Source organism: Oryctolagus cuniculus, chromosome 7, assembly GCF_964237555.1.
Source record: "Oryctolagus cuniculus chromosome 7, mOryCun1.1, whole genome shotgun sequence".
In the NCBI taxonomy this organism is placed as follows: Eukaryota; Metazoa; Chordata; class Mammalia; order Lagomorpha; family Leporidae; genus Oryctolagus; species Oryctolagus cuniculus.
In genome coordinates this window covers 31,442,135-31,458,874 of record NC_091438.1, presented here as the reverse complement: position 1 = coordinate 31,458,874, position 16,740 = coordinate 31,442,135, and the positions used below count along the sequence as shown (strand labels likewise).

Here is a 16,740-nt window from a genome sequence, read left to right as displayed (position 1 = left end):
AGGGGAGCTTCTGGGATGCCGCTGTGTCACAACCCAGACCAAGAATAAAGTTTTTGAGATCTACTGAAGCTATGTCAATAATTCATTCTTTTATCGCTGACTATCCTATGGTATGAATGTACCTGTTTGTTAAGACACTACCTGTTGAGGGACATTTGAATTGTTTTTCATTTGGGGCAATTAATAGAGTTGCTATTTGTGTACATGTTTTCATGTGTATCATTTTCATCCCTGTGTACACTTTTTTTTTAAGATTTATTATTTATTTGAAAGTCAAGAGAGAAGGAGAGGCAGAGAGAGAGAGAGAGAGAGAGAGCTCTTCCATCCACTGGTTCACTCCCCACTTGGCCTTAACGGCCAGAGCTGCACCGATCTGAAACCAGGAGCCAGGAGCTTCTTCTAGGTCTCCCAGGGTGGGTGGAGTGGCCCAAGGGCTTGGGCCATCTTCCACTGCTTTCCCAGGCCACTGGGTCTCCCATGCGGGTACAGTGGCCCAAGGACCATCTTCCACTACTTTCCCAGGTCATAGCAAAGAGTTGGATTGGAAGTGGGGCAGCCGGGACTTGAACTGGAGCCCATATGGGATGCTGGAACTGTAGGTGGAGGCTTGCAAGCTAAGCCACAGTGCCGGCTGTATGTGTACACTTCTATAATAAGATTACAAGCTAGGACATCTGCAAATATGTTATCTTCCCACACTGAAGGATATTTACTTTTGAACCAAGAGGCAAAATTAAGTTAAGCAGTGAGTTCTTTTTCTTAGTAGAGATGATTTCAGGCTAGTTGCCCTCAGAGCCAGGACTCGAAACTTAACTTTATTTTGAGTAAGGTTGATGATTCTGAGCCTTTCCCTACGGTAAATACTGGTGAATGTAACTTGGGCCATATGTCTGGACTGTTACATGGTTAAATTTTGCATTTCATCAACTGTTGGTTGGTGTGGCTTGAAATAACAAGATTATAGGGTGGTCCAATTATTTGGCTGGAACAGTCATGCGCATACTGTAAAGCTTAATTAGCACGAATGGATCAGTCCCACCCCAAATCACCGGCTGTCACTGACAATAGCTGTAACTGCATTTGCACAGCATAGGGAACCTAAGATTCTAGAACTCATTACGAAAACTTCAGTGGTTAAAATAACTGATTCTTGCTCAGACAGCAGTTTTTCATAGAATCTGCAATTCTCCCCAACAGAAACTTTGGTCATTTATCTCTTCCGGACTGACTAAGGCTGTTTTTTTTAAACCTTTCTTTGCTTACCACGAAATACATTTTTTATATTCCAGAAAACTTTAGAAAAATCTTAATATTTATTAAAAACCGTAAGATACTTCGACCCAGGTCTTCGCCCGGGGAATTTTTATTACTGTTAACTCTCAGCACGTTGTGACAACGGGACAGCTTTCACCCCTGTCACGTTTACTCCGAGTGAAATTCACGATGACGGTGCTGCCGGTTTCGACACTTTTATTTCCCAAGCCATCACTCTGCCGCTAGGTTTTAAGAGAGGTTCCAGGAGCCCAGGGGAAGCCGGTCTGCCGGTGGCGCTCGCAGGCCAGGGTGGCGAGCCGCGCACCCGGGGCCGGCCTGCCGGGCGTTGGGAACAAGTAGAGCAGAAGGGATTCGGGGCCAATTACAGCCACCGCCGGACACTCCCCCTCGCGGCGGCTGCGGCCGGGGCTCCAGCACAGGCAGAGTTGGGGGCGGGGAATCGTTCTGATTCAAATTTAGAGCGGGACGCCCGCGCGTGGCTCAGCAGGTGCCTCACGGCCCGGCTCCCCCGCGGCGGCCGTTTCCGCCTCTACCTGCCCACAGGGCCGGAAATTACCTAGCAGGGGAGCGGCCCCTCCATTGTTGTCAGGGTTTCAACCACGCGGAAAAAGCCTGAGCAAAGTGACGCGCGGAGGGGTGCAGGCGCTGGCCGGCTCCCGGACCCTCCACGTGTCTCCACGCCCACGGCCGCCGCTTCCTCGGTCCCTCTTCTGCAGTGCCCGCGGCCACTGCGGGAAAGGCGGCGCAAAGTTGGGTGGGGAGCCAGGCGGGAGCCAGGCGAGAGGGCGGAGAGCAAATACTGGCGCTCATCACCCTGCGCTTGATGGGTTACGCTTCTGAAGGGTGCGAGGACAAGGGAGCGCATGCGCGGCTCCCTTCGGGGCGCCTGGAGAACGCTGCGCACGCGCAGAACCCAGAGGCGGCATGGGGGGGGCTGTAAAAATGTAGGGAAGGGGTGACTGGCAGGTTGAGGGCGCTTCAGCCACCCAAGGACCGGGGCGACCCGGAAGCGCGTGCGCAGAGCGCACGAGGGGGTGGAGCTCTTCCAAGGGGGCCGGCGTGAGCAGCGCCGGCCTCGCGCGCCCCCTGGCGCGCGCCCGGAGAGAGCCGGGCACGGGAGGGGGCGGAGAGGAGGGAGGAGGCAAGCGGGGCGGGAGGGGGAGGGGAGCGGGAGCGAGGGAGGGTTTATCGACCGGGCGATTTTGGTTAAAATATTCAAAATGGCGGACGGAGGAGCAGCGAGTCAAGATGAGAGTTCAGCCGCGGCGGCAGCAGCAGCAGGTAATCATTACAGCATTTTACATATTCATATTCATACTCAACCCCGGCTCCCGCTGCCCCCCCCGCGACTTAGCATAATTTATTAGTACTCAGGATTATTATAATTAACGGCGGGGAGATGGGGGGCCGGGGAGCACGGAGCCCCCGCCGGGCGCCGAGCGGAGGGGGAAAGAGCCTCGGAGCGGCCAGGCGGCGGGGGAAGACCAGGGGCAAAGGGGGCTGCGATCCACCGCCCTCCTCCTGCCCCCGGCCCACCCCGCCGCCGGCTCGCCGGCCCGCCCGCCGGCACCGGCCCTCCTCCGCCGCCGGCCGCCGCCGCCTCCCTGCCGCCGAGCCCGGACCCGAGCGGGTCCGCGGCGGGGCGGCGGGGCGGCGGGGCCGGGGCAGAGGGAGAGGACAATAAAGACATTTTACATATTCATAGCTGCCGGGCCGGCGGGGCGCGGCGGGGCGCGGGCAGGCGGCGGGCGCGGGTGGGGGGGCGTGGAGGGGGATGGAGGTGGCGGCGAGCACAATGCCGGGGAGGCGGCGGGCCGGAGCGGACCCCGGCGGCCGGACAGTCGCACGCGTCTGCCCTGGGGAGCGGGCCCGGGCCGGGGGGCCTGCCGCCGCGGGGGTGGCCCCGAGGGCGGCGGGCTTGCTCCTGAGGAGAGCGCTCCGCCCGCGCTCGGCCGCCGCCGCCGCCGCCGCCGCCGCTCGGGGTCCGAGTGGGGCTGAGCCCGGGGTCACGGCCCCGGCGCCTCGGCCGCGCCCCGCTCCTTCCCGGTGTGGCGGCCCGACCTGAGCCGGGCCTGCGTCTAGGTGGGTAGGGGTGAGCGCTGCTGCGAGGGCCCTCGGGGCGGCGGGGGCGGGAGCCCGCGCGCGGGGTCCGCTTCGCCCCCTTTGCGGGGCGCCTGGGTTGGAAGGGGCCCTCCTCGGGCGAGGGGAAGTTCACCTCGGAGGGCATGTCCTCCGCGGCCACTCAAGTGTCGCCTCCATCGGCCAGCAGTTCCCGTGGGTCCCGGACCGGCCCCCCTGCGCCCCGCCGGCCGCGGCGAGTTGGGTCTGAGGTCCCTGGCGTGGTTCCGGCTCCGTGCCCCCCGCTCTCGCCGCCTCCTGCCGCGTTTGACCGGGGGCCGGGGGCCCGCGAGGCCCCGGAGCGCGCCGAGGCCTCCCGCGCCCTCCGTGTCCGGGGCTGCCCTCCTGCCCCGGGCGGCCGGCCTGACCAGCCCACGGGGTGCTCGGTTCCCCCTCGCCCGCGGGGCTCCCCCTCCCTGGCTCTGTGCCGCCGCTTGCTTGCGGGGTGCTGGGTGCTCTCCACTCGGCTTCTTCGCCGAACCTCTTCTCATTTGAATAATGTCTAATTCGGGGAGGTTTATATTATTGAAATGGCCGCCTGGCTTTCCCCGCCTCTCATGTTTAGTAATTCAGACCTTTAATAACAGCCACTCACAGCCCAACGCCGTGTTTATATTTTACATTCGCCCCATGTGCTTTTGTGGTTCGATATGATTTTTTTTTTCCCCTTGGCAATCCACAGGGCTGTGAGATCAAACCCTGGCTGTGCCGGGAAGAGAAGGAGGGAGCTAGGCCTTGGCTCCTCTGGCAGTAGTCTAGGCCTCAAGTTCCCTGCCGCTTGATTTATTTACTAATAACCGCAGTGACTCCCCCACCTACTGCCCCCCACGCACCCCTCCTGCAGGGGCAGAGCAGGCTCTCCTGGGGCAGCAACAGCAAGCACACAGCTCCCAGCTAAGCACCGACTCTGTACTGGTTTGTGTTCTCTGCAAAAAAGACTTTCTTAACAGCTTGCAGTCACATTGGGCCTAGGGGGGAATCTGCCCTATTTCTCATTGAATACAAATTGGTAACTTTGTTTTGGAGGTAGTTCCTCCCCCCCTTTTTGCTCCCCACCCCCAGGTATAAACACTTTTCAGCTTTGTAATGGCCTGCAGTGTCTGTAAAACTAGTAGTCTCCCCTCCCCCTCTTATGGGATAACTAAGTATTTTAGAAATTCCAATTAACACCATTTTCATAATTTCGCAGTGTGGTGTTCTCTTTCCAAGCTCTGCATTCTAATTTAAAAATGGGACTGACATAATTTTGTGCTATCGCTGTCATGGATTTGCTTATTTTAATTATAGCACTCCTGAAAACAGAAATGGCGTTATATTTTCTTTGAGTGCTTGTGTCATGGTTAAATGAGTGAAAATAGAAAAATAAACACAGAGCATTGTGTCTGCCCTAATCTTGGAACTTAACCCGCCTCCCAGCGCTCTCCTCCCTTTGCTTTAACTTGTCTGGATTGATTTGATGTTTTATCTAGACTTAGGATGGTTGCTTGTAAGAAGCAGATTAACGTTTACTGTGCAGAGGAAATAATCACTTTGAATTTTAGTCATTACCCTGGTAAAGTTTTCTTTAACATTTTTATTTCGGTGGTTGGGCTGTGTGTGTATGTGTCCATGAACATCAGTGTTGATGATGGTGTTGCTTCACATTGGTTGTCACTGCCAGTTGAGGGAAGTACTCTTTAGGAGAGTAATGTGTGGCATTAATATGTAAAACCTATGAGATTATGTTAAGGCACTTCATGGCTAGCTGCATAACTGTTTTTGGGGCTTTAGTGTTCAGTTTAATTTGTAACAAAACTTCTGGATTTGATGGAGCAAAAAGCATGCTAATTTCAAGTAACCAATTCTTACCATTTTTCTCTTACCACACCCCCTTACTCCCCAAGTAGGCAGGCCCTGAATGCATCAGCAAAAAACCCCAAAAAACAATAACTTTCTAGCTTTCATGAGAATGTTAGGTGAATGACTGGCTCAGAGACCTGCGGCAGGAGGCTGGATGGACAAACAGCAGTAATATGATTGCATGCCTTAAGGAGCACATGTTTTTGCACCCGATTCCCAAGATGTGGTCAAACTGATGATGTCATTGAACAGAGGACAAGGTGCAGTTAATTTGATTTATTGTCCTGAGGTGAAGTGTAGCAGTGAAGCCTTCTCATAGGGAAACCATTTATCTTGGGACAATTTCCTTTATAGCTGCAATTTAACCACTACTGAGGCTGTAGATATTTTATCCAATATGATAAAGCGTGCGTTGCATTTTACAAGTAAAATTTTAAATAGCAGGATTTCACTGTGCAGGTTTTTGTTACACAGAAAAGGATGAGTAGGAACTGGCTCTCTGTTTTGCTTGGCTTTCCAGGCTGTTGTAAAACTCATTCCCCCAAATTCTTAAATCTTGACTTTGAGTTTTGAGTAAGTGTAGAAACAATCCATATACGTGAGTATTTTAGGTAAGTTCCTGGTGAGGCCCCGTACTAAGACTGAACACAGCCCAGGCTAATGGCATGAGCATTTGCCTTCGGGCCTAGTTCAATGAATAACACAGAATTGAAGAGCACAAGGGCTATATATTTTAGGTTGAATTATACTTCTTTAAATAAGTTGGAGTATCGCATGTGCTTTGAGAACAGTTTTCAAAATAAAGATTCGGAATTCTTTTGGTGTTTGTCTTAAATTGGTCAGGACAAGCAATTTTGTTGTTTTGATTAGTGATTTTTAAAATTGTTCCATCGCAAGGTAGTGATTTCACTTAAATTTTTTGATGCAACTGTATTTTCTTGTTAGGAATTTCTTGTCATCATATTTTTCGCTAGTTTATCTTAATTTGGTGATTAAAATGTCTGGGGAAGTTGACAGAATTGTGCTGTGCTTACTCCTAACCTTAATTTAGGAGCCATGCCTGATAGAGTAGTAGAGGCTACCCTTGAGCTGCTGTTAGCTTGTAATCTGTCTGTCTCTCTTTCCTATCTGTCAGGCAGCTTTTTTCATGTTTCTAAAAAATCCATTGTCACTCTTTTATTCACTCACTGGACCTATTCTTAAAATGATACTTTCGAATTAAGGTCTTGAAAATTCTTGTGACAGCTGACCAAATGTTTTTAATTTGTAAAGGACTGTTCTGCTTCCAAGCCATTACTATAAAAGTAATTTTTAACCTCTCCCCCCAAATTACTTTCTAATTCCTTTCATTTTGTCATTGTCAGAATCCTAGTAGTTAAGGAAAAAAACAAACAGTGGCTGTTACTGAGGTTGTGTTCTGCCGTATTTTAGATTAACTATTCTCTGCATCAGTAGGTAGTATAAAGAAGAAGAAATAAAATGTTTCATTGCTGCCTATGTTGAAGTAATTGTTAATCTGTCATACATCTGGCCAGTGGATTTTGGAATAAGTTTAGGGCTCAGATGTTAAATTGCCTTTAGCAAGCTACCAAAGATGTTGAATAGTGCTTTGAATATCTTAGGGAGGTGGTTCTAAACTGAAGGAATTAAAAATTTCAATGTTACCTTTCACAAATGTTTTCCATTAAAAATGAAATTTGAAGTGTTTCTTGAGTCTGTATTGCTTCTTCTTGAATTTGGTTGTGCTTTTGAATTGGTCACTCACTCTTGTGAATCTCAGTGTCCTTTGTGCTTGGAAGACTGATATGTGATGGTGATTGCCTTATTGTGAATTATTTTTATTTTTAGTATTGAAAACCTACAGTCCCAATCTTTGCACATTAGACTTCTTTCAAACACCACTAAAAATAATGGTGTGAGGCTATCATCAGCTGGTTTTTTTGAACCAGTAGTGGTTCAGTTATTATGGTTTGGGTGACTGATAAAGATTTGCTATGAAACCTGATTTTAAGCAGGAATGTGTTTTTCCTTAATGGAAGTGATTACATTTAGAAGTAGTCACTTAGTTATTGTTTATAGAACAAAACTAGTCCCAGACAAAACATGCCCGTTTTGGTTACCTATGTCCTTGTTTCTGGTGGCTCCCCAAATCATAAATGCCTGAGCAAACATACTTACTATGTCTTCAAGGAAATCTAGTATTAGGTGTTAGAGTGAAAGTTGTAGATTTGATTAAGCAACACATCTGCTGTATTGGAGTTTCCGTATTTGTTTTCAATGAATTCTTCCCTGTTTTTCTAGGAAAGATTTGGACCAAAATTTTTCTTATGTTTATGTGGCTGAAATACAGAGGGAATACTTAAGGTTCCTGGAGAATAGCAGCTTCCTTATGCATCTTTTGCTGAATATTTTGTATACTATTGCTGTTTCATGAGTAAAGATAGTTGAATAACATCATAGATTTTTAAGTAAATTGTGCTGTTATTTCTAATTATGTTTTAAACTGGAGCGAGCTCTTATAAACTCTCAGCAGTAATAGCAGTGGCAACAAAAATAGCATGAGTTAGAGCCATTGCCTGACTTACTGCTCCATTTAGAGTATATTTAGAATTTGGAATATGAGAATTGTCTCTGCGAGTTTCAGAGCCTCTGATTTGAAGAAGCTCTTTGTATATGTGGTTTCTAAGGCTCTGTTTTTGCTATAGGATGTTGATTTATTAAGCATTGCTAGGATATCTTTGTCTACTCAGTGACTGATTCAGCGCCTTTGTTATTTCAAAATTTCTTCCTTTTTTTTTTTTTTAAAGTTTTATTTATTTGTTTAGTAGAAAGGCAGAGTTGAAGAGACAGGGAGAGATAGAGATCTTCCATCCAGTGGTTCACTTCTCACATGCCCCCCCCCCCCCCCCCCCCAGAGTTGAGGCTGGTCCAGGGCCAGTGCTGGGGCCTGGACCTCCATCAAGTCTCCCACGTGGGTGGCAGGAACCTGAGTACTTGGGGCATCATTTGCTGTTCTCCAGGCACATTAGTAGGATGTTGGATCCGAAGTTGAGGCAGGACTTGATCCCAGGCACTCCTTTATGGGATGCAGCCATCCCAAACTAGTTTAACCATTACACCACACCTCCTGCCCCCCATTTCCCCTCAGTTAGACAAATATTCAAGCTTTGAATGGGTTTATTACAGAGAGGGAGAAGAAGGGGAGAGAGAGAGACATCTTTCATCTGCTGGTTCTTTTTCCAGGTGGCTGCAATGGCCACCAGAGCTGGGCCAGTGAGAAGCCCGGGTCTCACATCAGTGCAGGTGTCCAAGTGCTTGGGCCATTTGCTGCTACTTTCCCAGGCCATGGAGCAGCTAGGACAGAAACCTGTGCCGAATTGGGTTGCTGCTGTCACAGGTAGCGGCTTAACCCACTCTAGCCCACAGTACCGGCCTCTTTTAAAATACTGTTTGGGAAACTTTAATCAGAGAGGATTAAAAGAAAAAAAAAAAGACAAGATGAAAAGCACAAAATTAAGCTTAGTGTATTTGCAATATTGAAAGTAATAGCAAGTACAATTTAATTTATCACATAATTTACATCAATTCTCTGTATAACTTTATTGGTTTTTATGTTGGAATCATAGAAGTAGTATATGAAATTAAATCAGTAATATAATAATTGTGGTAGTTTTTTTTTTCCCCCTCTAGTGAGCTTTCTAGAAACTTAGATATTCTCTTGGTTTAGTACACCGTTTTAAAGATTTATTTATTTATTTGAAAGGCAGAATTAGGGAGAGACAGAGATCTTCCATCTGCTGGTTCACTCCCCAAGTGGTTACAATGGCCAGGGTTGAGACAGGCCAAGCCAGGAGCTTCATCTGGGTCTGCTGTATGGGTGGCAGGGGCTCAGGCACTTGAGCCATCTTGCATTCTTTTCCCGAGGCCATTAGCAGGGAGCTGGATTGGAAGTGGAGCAGCAGGGACATGAATTGGCAGCCATATAGCTTTACATGCCCCACTACACTTATTTTAATGGTCTGCTTAATTTAAGAATTGTGTTTTTGCTGATTCATGCTGCAGCAAGTAAGAATATTATAATCAATCTTTAGTTGAATGTTTCTTAGGTTATAAAAAATGTCTGCTACATCCTGGATCCAGTGCCAGTCATCTTTGGGATGACAGGGAGATACAAGAGGGCTGTGGAGGAGTTGGTATGTTTACTTAAGCAGGGAAATTTTTAAGACAATGTATATAATTACATATTAAAATATGTAACAGATAAGGAAGATCAGAGAAGAGATCAGGGTGTGTCCAAGTTTGAATCAGCCGAGGCCTCCCAGAGTGTTATAGCTGGGAGGTAATTTAGATACAGTCTGTCCTAAAGCTTTCACTTCTTGGTAAGGAGAGGAAGGTTTAGTGACAGCAGCTCTTGAGTAACAGATGAGAATACAAAATCTTGGGACTTTCTAGTGCCCTCCTTGCACCCCGCCCCATCTTTTCCTCTGCCAGTTGCTGCTGCTGGCCAGGGGAAGCTTTCTGCAGAGGTGAGACTTCTAAGTGAAGCCTTGCTGGGCACAAAGAATTTAGAGGAACGGGAAGGCCATTGCAGGAGGTTGTGTTCAGTGTGTGCTGTATTGGTACAGAATGAGGAAGCGTTTGTTCAGGGAAGCTGCTGGGAGTTTCTGAACCAAGGGCTGAGGCGATAACAGTGATGTTTCAAGATTAACAACATTGGAGTACGAGATGATTTGAAATAGCAAGGGAGAGATTGGATCCATAGAAACTGATATGTTGCAATTGCAGTTTTTGGTTTGTTGACTAATTGCCAGATTGCTGCCAGAGATACAAACATCATAAAACAATTACCTGACCCTAAGAGACTTTCAGTCTAACAGTGATATAAATGAAATGGAGCAGCAGTAAGGACCCTTCTTGTCTGGTCTTCAGAAGGAACTGTTAGGTTTCTGATTGGTGCGTCTGTGTTGAGTCTTGTGGACACTGAATTATCTAGTTGATTTGGATTACCTTTCAAGTCGAGCTTAGCGTTTGAGCCAAATTATTAACCTAAAAGGAAGCAAATAGGAATACATGGGCAGCTATAGTAGCATTTCTCTTAGCCTCATTCCTAGTGTTTAATCCCCGTTTTACATCCCTATGCTTGTTATGTATTTCTTTTATTGCTTTCATCTTTAAACTCATTTCATGTTTTATGTGGTCTACCTTGTGTCCTTTTCTGGAGCAAGGCAGGTGTAAATAAAATGACTGTAACCATGACATAATGATAATGTGTGTATTTTTATAGTACCTTAAAATTTATAGCAGTGCTCTCATTTTCATTACCTCAGTCCTTTCAGGCAAGTATTATTATACCCATTTTATAGTTGAGTAAAATAAAGTTCAGATTGAGTGACTTCCCAAGGTCATGTGTTTAAATAAGCATTAAGTGTGTGTGGGGAACAGCAGGACTTCCAGGGGAGCTGTTACTTAGGCCGTGTATTGGGCTGTGGTAAAAGGCAGATTGTGCTCTGCATTGTCTCAGTTTGGGTTGCCTTTGCCAGACAGTGGAGGATTTTATTTGTTGTTTGTTCTGGACATGCTATGGTTTAGAGTGTTTAGCTGCTAAAGGCAGAGGGGGCATCAGGTTTTGAGCTTAGGTCCATAGAAGAGCAGTACCTGGAGAGGGAGTGATTTGGGGAATAAGACAGTGAATTCAGTTATATAGCCATGTGGTTTGGCATGTTTGGATAGATCTTAGGTTATACGTTCCTTGTGGAAATTGAAAATTGTTTAGTGAATCAAATGTGGGACAAATATATGAATACTAGGATTGAGATTTATGCTCATGTCACTGTGTGTGGACTGTGCATTGAGTCTGAACATTGTAAATTCTAGACATCTCATTTTGGCTTTGGCACTGACTTCTATGGCTATTTCCTTCAACAATAAGATGGTGATAATACCAGTGTTAGAGGGATGCTGTGGGGAGTAGCAAATTGATAGCAGAAGCATTTTCAAAGTACTCTAATAGTTTCTCTTACATGAGCACCAGAGTAAAATCAGCAGTTTTATTACTTGTGCTGCTGTAGAGAAGGAGCGGCTGTAGCGGATGATTGATTCGGTGGAGCATCTCACTGTGGTTGTACATCTCCGTGTGTGCAGCCAGCAGAGGAGTGCACCCTGTTAGTGCTCTGGGAAAACTGTACAGAATGGAGATGCTGCATCAAAGCAAACACAGACTTGTCCTTGATTTCAGACATTGCATTATGTAGCCCTGCACCCACGTGCGCATTCTTATCCTGTACTCCACTGTTTCCTGAAATAAGAGACTCAACAGTTCTACCAGGGAAGTCCCCTAATGGACCCACCGCAGGTACAGCACTTCTGTGACCGGCTTTTAAGTTTTCAGGAAAGTCTCACTAAAAATTGAGGTTTGGAGAGATGCTTTAACCTTCACTTTCCTGCACCCTTTTCTCTACTCCTCACTTCCAGTTTGAGAACCCTTGGTTTTTGTCAGGGACCTGTGTTTGAGGTGTTCTGAGAATCTTCCCTCCACTGCCTCCTCCCTTGGGATGCCATGAAGTGCGGTATGGTGTAGTGAAAAGCGCAACCTGGGTTCTCGGTCACTAATTAGCTTTGTAACTTGACAAATTATGTCACCACAGATTTTTTTCAAAATTTGCATTTGTAAAAAACAAGAGGAATATCTGACTTTTAGAAGTCTTCTGTGTTATTTTTCAAAGGAAGAAGTGGAGCTGTTCTGATTGAAATTGGACTTTGGGGAGGAAAAGCATCTTCTGCTACTTTCTGTAGTGGCCCTTGACACGCTTAGGCCTCCTGCTGGGCATGATGTGAAAACTTGAGTTTTTTTTTTTTTTTTAATAAAGGTTTATTTATTTTTGAAAGTCGGAGTTAGACAAAGAGAAAAGAAGAGGCAAAGAGGTCTTCCATCTGCTGGTTCATTCCCCAAATTGTCCGCAACTGAGCCAATCTGAAGCCAGGAGCTTCCTCTAGATCTTCCTACACGGGTGCAGGGGCCCCATCACTTGGATCATCTTCCACTGCTTTCCCAGGCCATAGCAGAGAGCTGCGTCGGAAGTGGAGCAGCTGAGACTTGAACGGGCGCCCATATGGGATGCCGGCACTGGAGGCGGTGGCTTTACCTGCTGTGCCACAGTGCCGGCCCCTCTACTTATCTTATGGGACCTATGTACCCATTGTTCTGTCTCCACAAATAGTCATCTTTCAAGCCTGAGCTCCTGTCCTACTTTCCCTGAATTTAGCACTTGATTCGTGTTCATTTAGTTAACTCAGCACTTCATTATACCTTGTCTTATTTTCTTTAATTGATTGTGTAAGTAAATCTTGTCTCCTCCTTAGAGGTTTGAGCCAGGCTCATACTGCTGGGGACAGAGTAGGCATTCAGCAGTTAATGCTCCATTGATGAAATGAGCACTCCTCTGTCTTTGTTGTGAGCAGTCACCTCTGGACTTTTCAGCATGTGAATGCCCCGGCTCACCTGAGTTCTGAAAATCTGTATTTTTAAAAGGTTCTACAGGTGATTCAGTAGTGTGAAGTGCTTACTTGTTGGGTTTCAAGATGTGAACAGTGGTCCTCAATGCATCAGAAAGGCGCTGTAATTGTGGGACTTGGTCTAGCTTTTTGATCCTGAACAAATCACCTAACTGATCTAAGCTATGGGATTCTCATTGATAAAATCGTGGGTTGGGCAAGATAAGTAGTTTGCATTCTTTTTTTTTAAACTAAGGAATTCTTCAAAAACATCTTTTGTATGAAGATCAGTAAATACAACAGATGCTTTGAGCATCTTGGCTTTCATTTGACAACCTTTTAATGGACACGTCGAGAGTGGAGAGCATAGTGAGCTTGATCCTATTGGATGGCTGGTACTGAAAGATGGGATATAGTTTAAACTTGAGGCATCCTACTAGATAAAATATGAATGAGGGCAGTAAACCTAACAAGAGTGGTGGTACTCGATGGGAGTATGAACTGAATTGTGACTGACTGAGGCTGTCCTTCGACGTTTGTTTAATTCAATAAATACCGTATTTATTGGGCTTCTACTCCTTGCTGTTCACTCAGCGCGGGAGATTGAGAAGACACTGTCTGTGCCCTCTCAGACTAAGCTGTCGGAGAGCTCACAGTCTGTCAGGAAAGTCATACATTACCACTGTGCGTAGTTCAGTGAGGAAACCATGGGAGGTTCAGAGGGCATTAAGAGCATTCTTAGAGTACTTCTAAAAATACAGGTTTTCGTAGCCCTCCGATATTAGGAACTCAGGTGAGCCGGGGCATTCACATGCTGGAAAGTTCAGAGGTGACTCTGCTCACAACAAAGACAGAGGAGTGCTCGTTTCATCAATGCAGCATTAGCTGCTGAATGCCTACTCTGTCCCCAGCAGTATGAGCCTGGCTCAAACCTCTAAGAGCATTCTTAGAATACAGGAGGGTTTGGGAAGGCTCTGTGAGGAGGTGATGTTAACACTGAGACATTAGGATGGATCAGTCCAAGGCTGGGTGTGGGAAGTGGGATTGAAAGCAGCTGAAGGAGGGCTAATGCCATGGTACAGTGGGTAAAGCCACTGCCTTCAACACTGGCATCCCATATGGATGGTAGTTTGAGTCCTGGGTGGACAATTGCCTATCAGCTTTCTGCTAAAGCACCTAGGAAAGCACTGGAAGATGGTTTGGGCCCCTGTGCCCACATGGGAGACCTGAAAGAAGCTTCTGGCTCCTGGCTTCAGCCCCTGGCCCAGCCCCAGCCATTGCAGTCATTTGGGGAGTGAACCAACTGCTGGAAGATCTGTCTCTCCCTCCCCCTCCCCTCTCTCCCCCTCCCCCTCTGTAGTTGCCTTTTTTAAAGAAAATGGAACAAAGGGAATAGCACAGATGTAGTTCTTGAAACTAGTGAAATAAACCTAGCACTATCAAGGAACTAAAGTTTGGCATAGTTAAGAAAGAGTAGGTTTAGTTGACAAGCTGATGATTTTCAAATTAAGTTATTTTCATGATCTTTATATTTTTTAGTGAACAGATCCACAGTCACAATTTATGAATGATATTCTCTACCTTCAAACAAATGATCAATAAGGCCCCATGCAGGAGGTAGCCCACAATAACAGCTTCTCATAAATTTCAATAGAATATATACATTTAAAATTTTTGTACATGTTGTCTTTGAGAATGATACCAAAGTATATTAAAATTAAAAAAGAAATTGAGGCAGAATGAGAGGCAGGGAGATGGGGGTGGGGGTGAAGGTCGGGGGAGAGATTGAGAATCTGCTGGTTCACTCCCCAAGTGCCTATAATGGCTAAGGTTGGGGCTAGGGCTAAGGCTGGGCCAAGGCTGGAGCAGGAGCTGGGGATACAATTCAGGTCTCCTGTGAGGGTGGCAGGAGCCCAGTTGATTGAGCCATTACTCCTGCCTCCTAGGGTATAAATTAACAGGAAACTTGAGTTAGGAGCTGGGAATTGAACTCTGATATAAGACATGGGCATCTTAACTGCTAGGCTAAAATGCTCACTCCCAAAATTGTGTTGTTATTTACAGTTCTCCCCTCCCCCAAATCTATCCATTTATTTGAAAGGTAGAGAGAAAAAGAAAGAGAAAGATATCTGCTGGTTTACTTCCCAAATGGCTGCAATGACTGGGGCTGGGCCAGACAGAAACCAGGAGCCAGGAACTTTATCAGGGTCTCCAGTGTGTGTTGCAGGGGCTCAAGTAGCTAGGTCATCCTCAGCTACTTTTCCCAGGTGCTTTAAGAGAGCGCTGGATCAGAAGTAGAGCAGCTGGGACTCCCACTCCTGTGGGATGCTGGTGTTGGCAAGTAGTGGCTTAACCCACTACGCCACAATGCTGGCCCCTGTGTATCATATTTAATAGTGTCAGTTACTCCACAGTCCCTCCAGCACTGATATTTCCCAGTCTTTTAAGTTTTTTTAAGATTGATAGATGAAAAAGTCTCACTTTTAATTTTTAGGTTTTTGTAATAGTAACATATATTTTACTAAATTTTTATCTTTTCTGTATATTTTTCAAATGTAGAACAACGATTTATTTGTCTTGTATATTGCACTGTTTCTAGCCATTTCAGAGTAAGTGTAGTTTTCCTGAAAATTTAGGACTTTTTAGACAGTCTCTTTCCAGAGTGTCTTTCATTGCCCACGCCCTCCGGCTAATTCCTACACCTTTTTCAGAAGCACCTTAGGGATGGGAGTGAACTTGAGTCACTCTGCTCTTTGCTGGTCAGATGCTTTAGAGTCCAGCAGTTTCTTTCCTTCCTAAGGACTTGGAACTAAGGAGGGTCATACTAAAAGCTTTTCAGTGCTGGATTACCCTGTGCTCTAAATTAGCCAAGTTTGGGCTTCTCTGGGACATGGGGAACAAGTAACATAAGGAAGCTGACATGAAGGAAGAAGGCATTTTAATTTCTGAGTGGAAACAGCTCAGCACTGGTATATGTTAACTGGGATTGACATATAGCAGTGACATAATTGCTGTCCCTTGGTGGACAGAAATATGACAGCGACTTTGAAGGGGAGAGAATGTCTAACAAGGGCATGATTATGCGTGCTGTGGAGTTGAACTGCCTCCCTAGCTGGTCTGCTTATTTAGAGAGCTAAGAGGTCAGTAGACTCAGATTGTTGCATGCATAGGTTTTCCCCTCATATGTGGGGCACGGTGATGGCAGGGAGACATCAGACAAGAATTAGGTTGTGGTAAAGTTTCTTTTGTATATTTCCTGGTGGTGTCCTTTTGGCCATTTTTGTCAAATTTCTATATTTTCCTTTTCAACTGTTGGTGCATTGTTTTTACAGTTTCTAGTGCTACTTGTGGAAGAGTAAAATGTTGATCAATATTGTAAGCAATTTTAACCATATGGTGTTCTTGACTATATTTACAGTCATTATTTGCATTGCTGTCTCTTTCGATAAATAAAAATATTTTGGGTATTTTCTGATCTTTCCCTCCCCTTCTCCCTTATTCTATTTAATCCCCCTTCCCTTGTTTCCTCAGTAAATTGAGGGTTGACTGGACTTACTAAGCCTACATATTATGTTCTTGAAATGTTCCTCTCCCCTGACTTTTCATGTACTCATTTTTCATGATCCCTCAAATTTAAAAAATTTTTTCCTTGCGCTGCAATTGAGTAAACTTTATTTTTCAATTATTAGTTTCATTTTGTTGTTCCTCTAAAATTTTAAGATAGTTTATAGACTCATAAATTATAGCAAGAAATGCAAAAGAAAAATATAAGCTAATTTAGGAAAATTTAATATTTACTTCCCATGGGGCACAAATAGGTGCTTCTCTGTACTTCTGAATAGATTATGTGCAAAGGGAAACCTGATCAGTGTATGTCCTTAAAATGTGAAGGCAAATACTTACTTTTTTTAAAGATTTATTTATTTATTTGAAAGGCAGAATTACAAAGAGGCAAAGGCAGAGAGAGAAAGGAGAAAAATATCTTCCATCTGCTGGTTTACTCCCCAGATGGTCACA

General features: G+C 45.7%; 1 protein-coding gene across 32 annotated transcripts in view; it reads left to right on the top strand.

The window, feature by feature from the left end:
• POU2F1 (POU class 2 homeobox 1) overlaps positions 1–16,740 on the top strand; it is a 188,944-nt gene that overhangs the window by 964 nt on the left and 171,240 nt on the right. For 5 of the 32 annotated variants that reach the window (XM_070077419.1, XM_070077418.1, XM_070077407.1 and 2 more), the window contains exon 1: positions 2,421–2,556. The exons of 2 other annotated variants lie outside the window; for them this stretch is intronic. Coding sequence is in view for 12 of the 30 variants with exons in the window: in XM_070077413.1 (XP_069933514.1) it covers positions 2,496–2,556 (61 nt within the window). In the remaining 18 variants the exon portion in view is untranslated. Of the gene's footprint in view, positions 1–1,875; positions 2,557–3,109; positions 3,358–3,455 lie in introns of those variants that run through there. 25 more of the 32 variants (XM_070077414.1, XM_070077412.1, XM_070077415.1 and 22 more) reach the window with 21 other exon arrangements.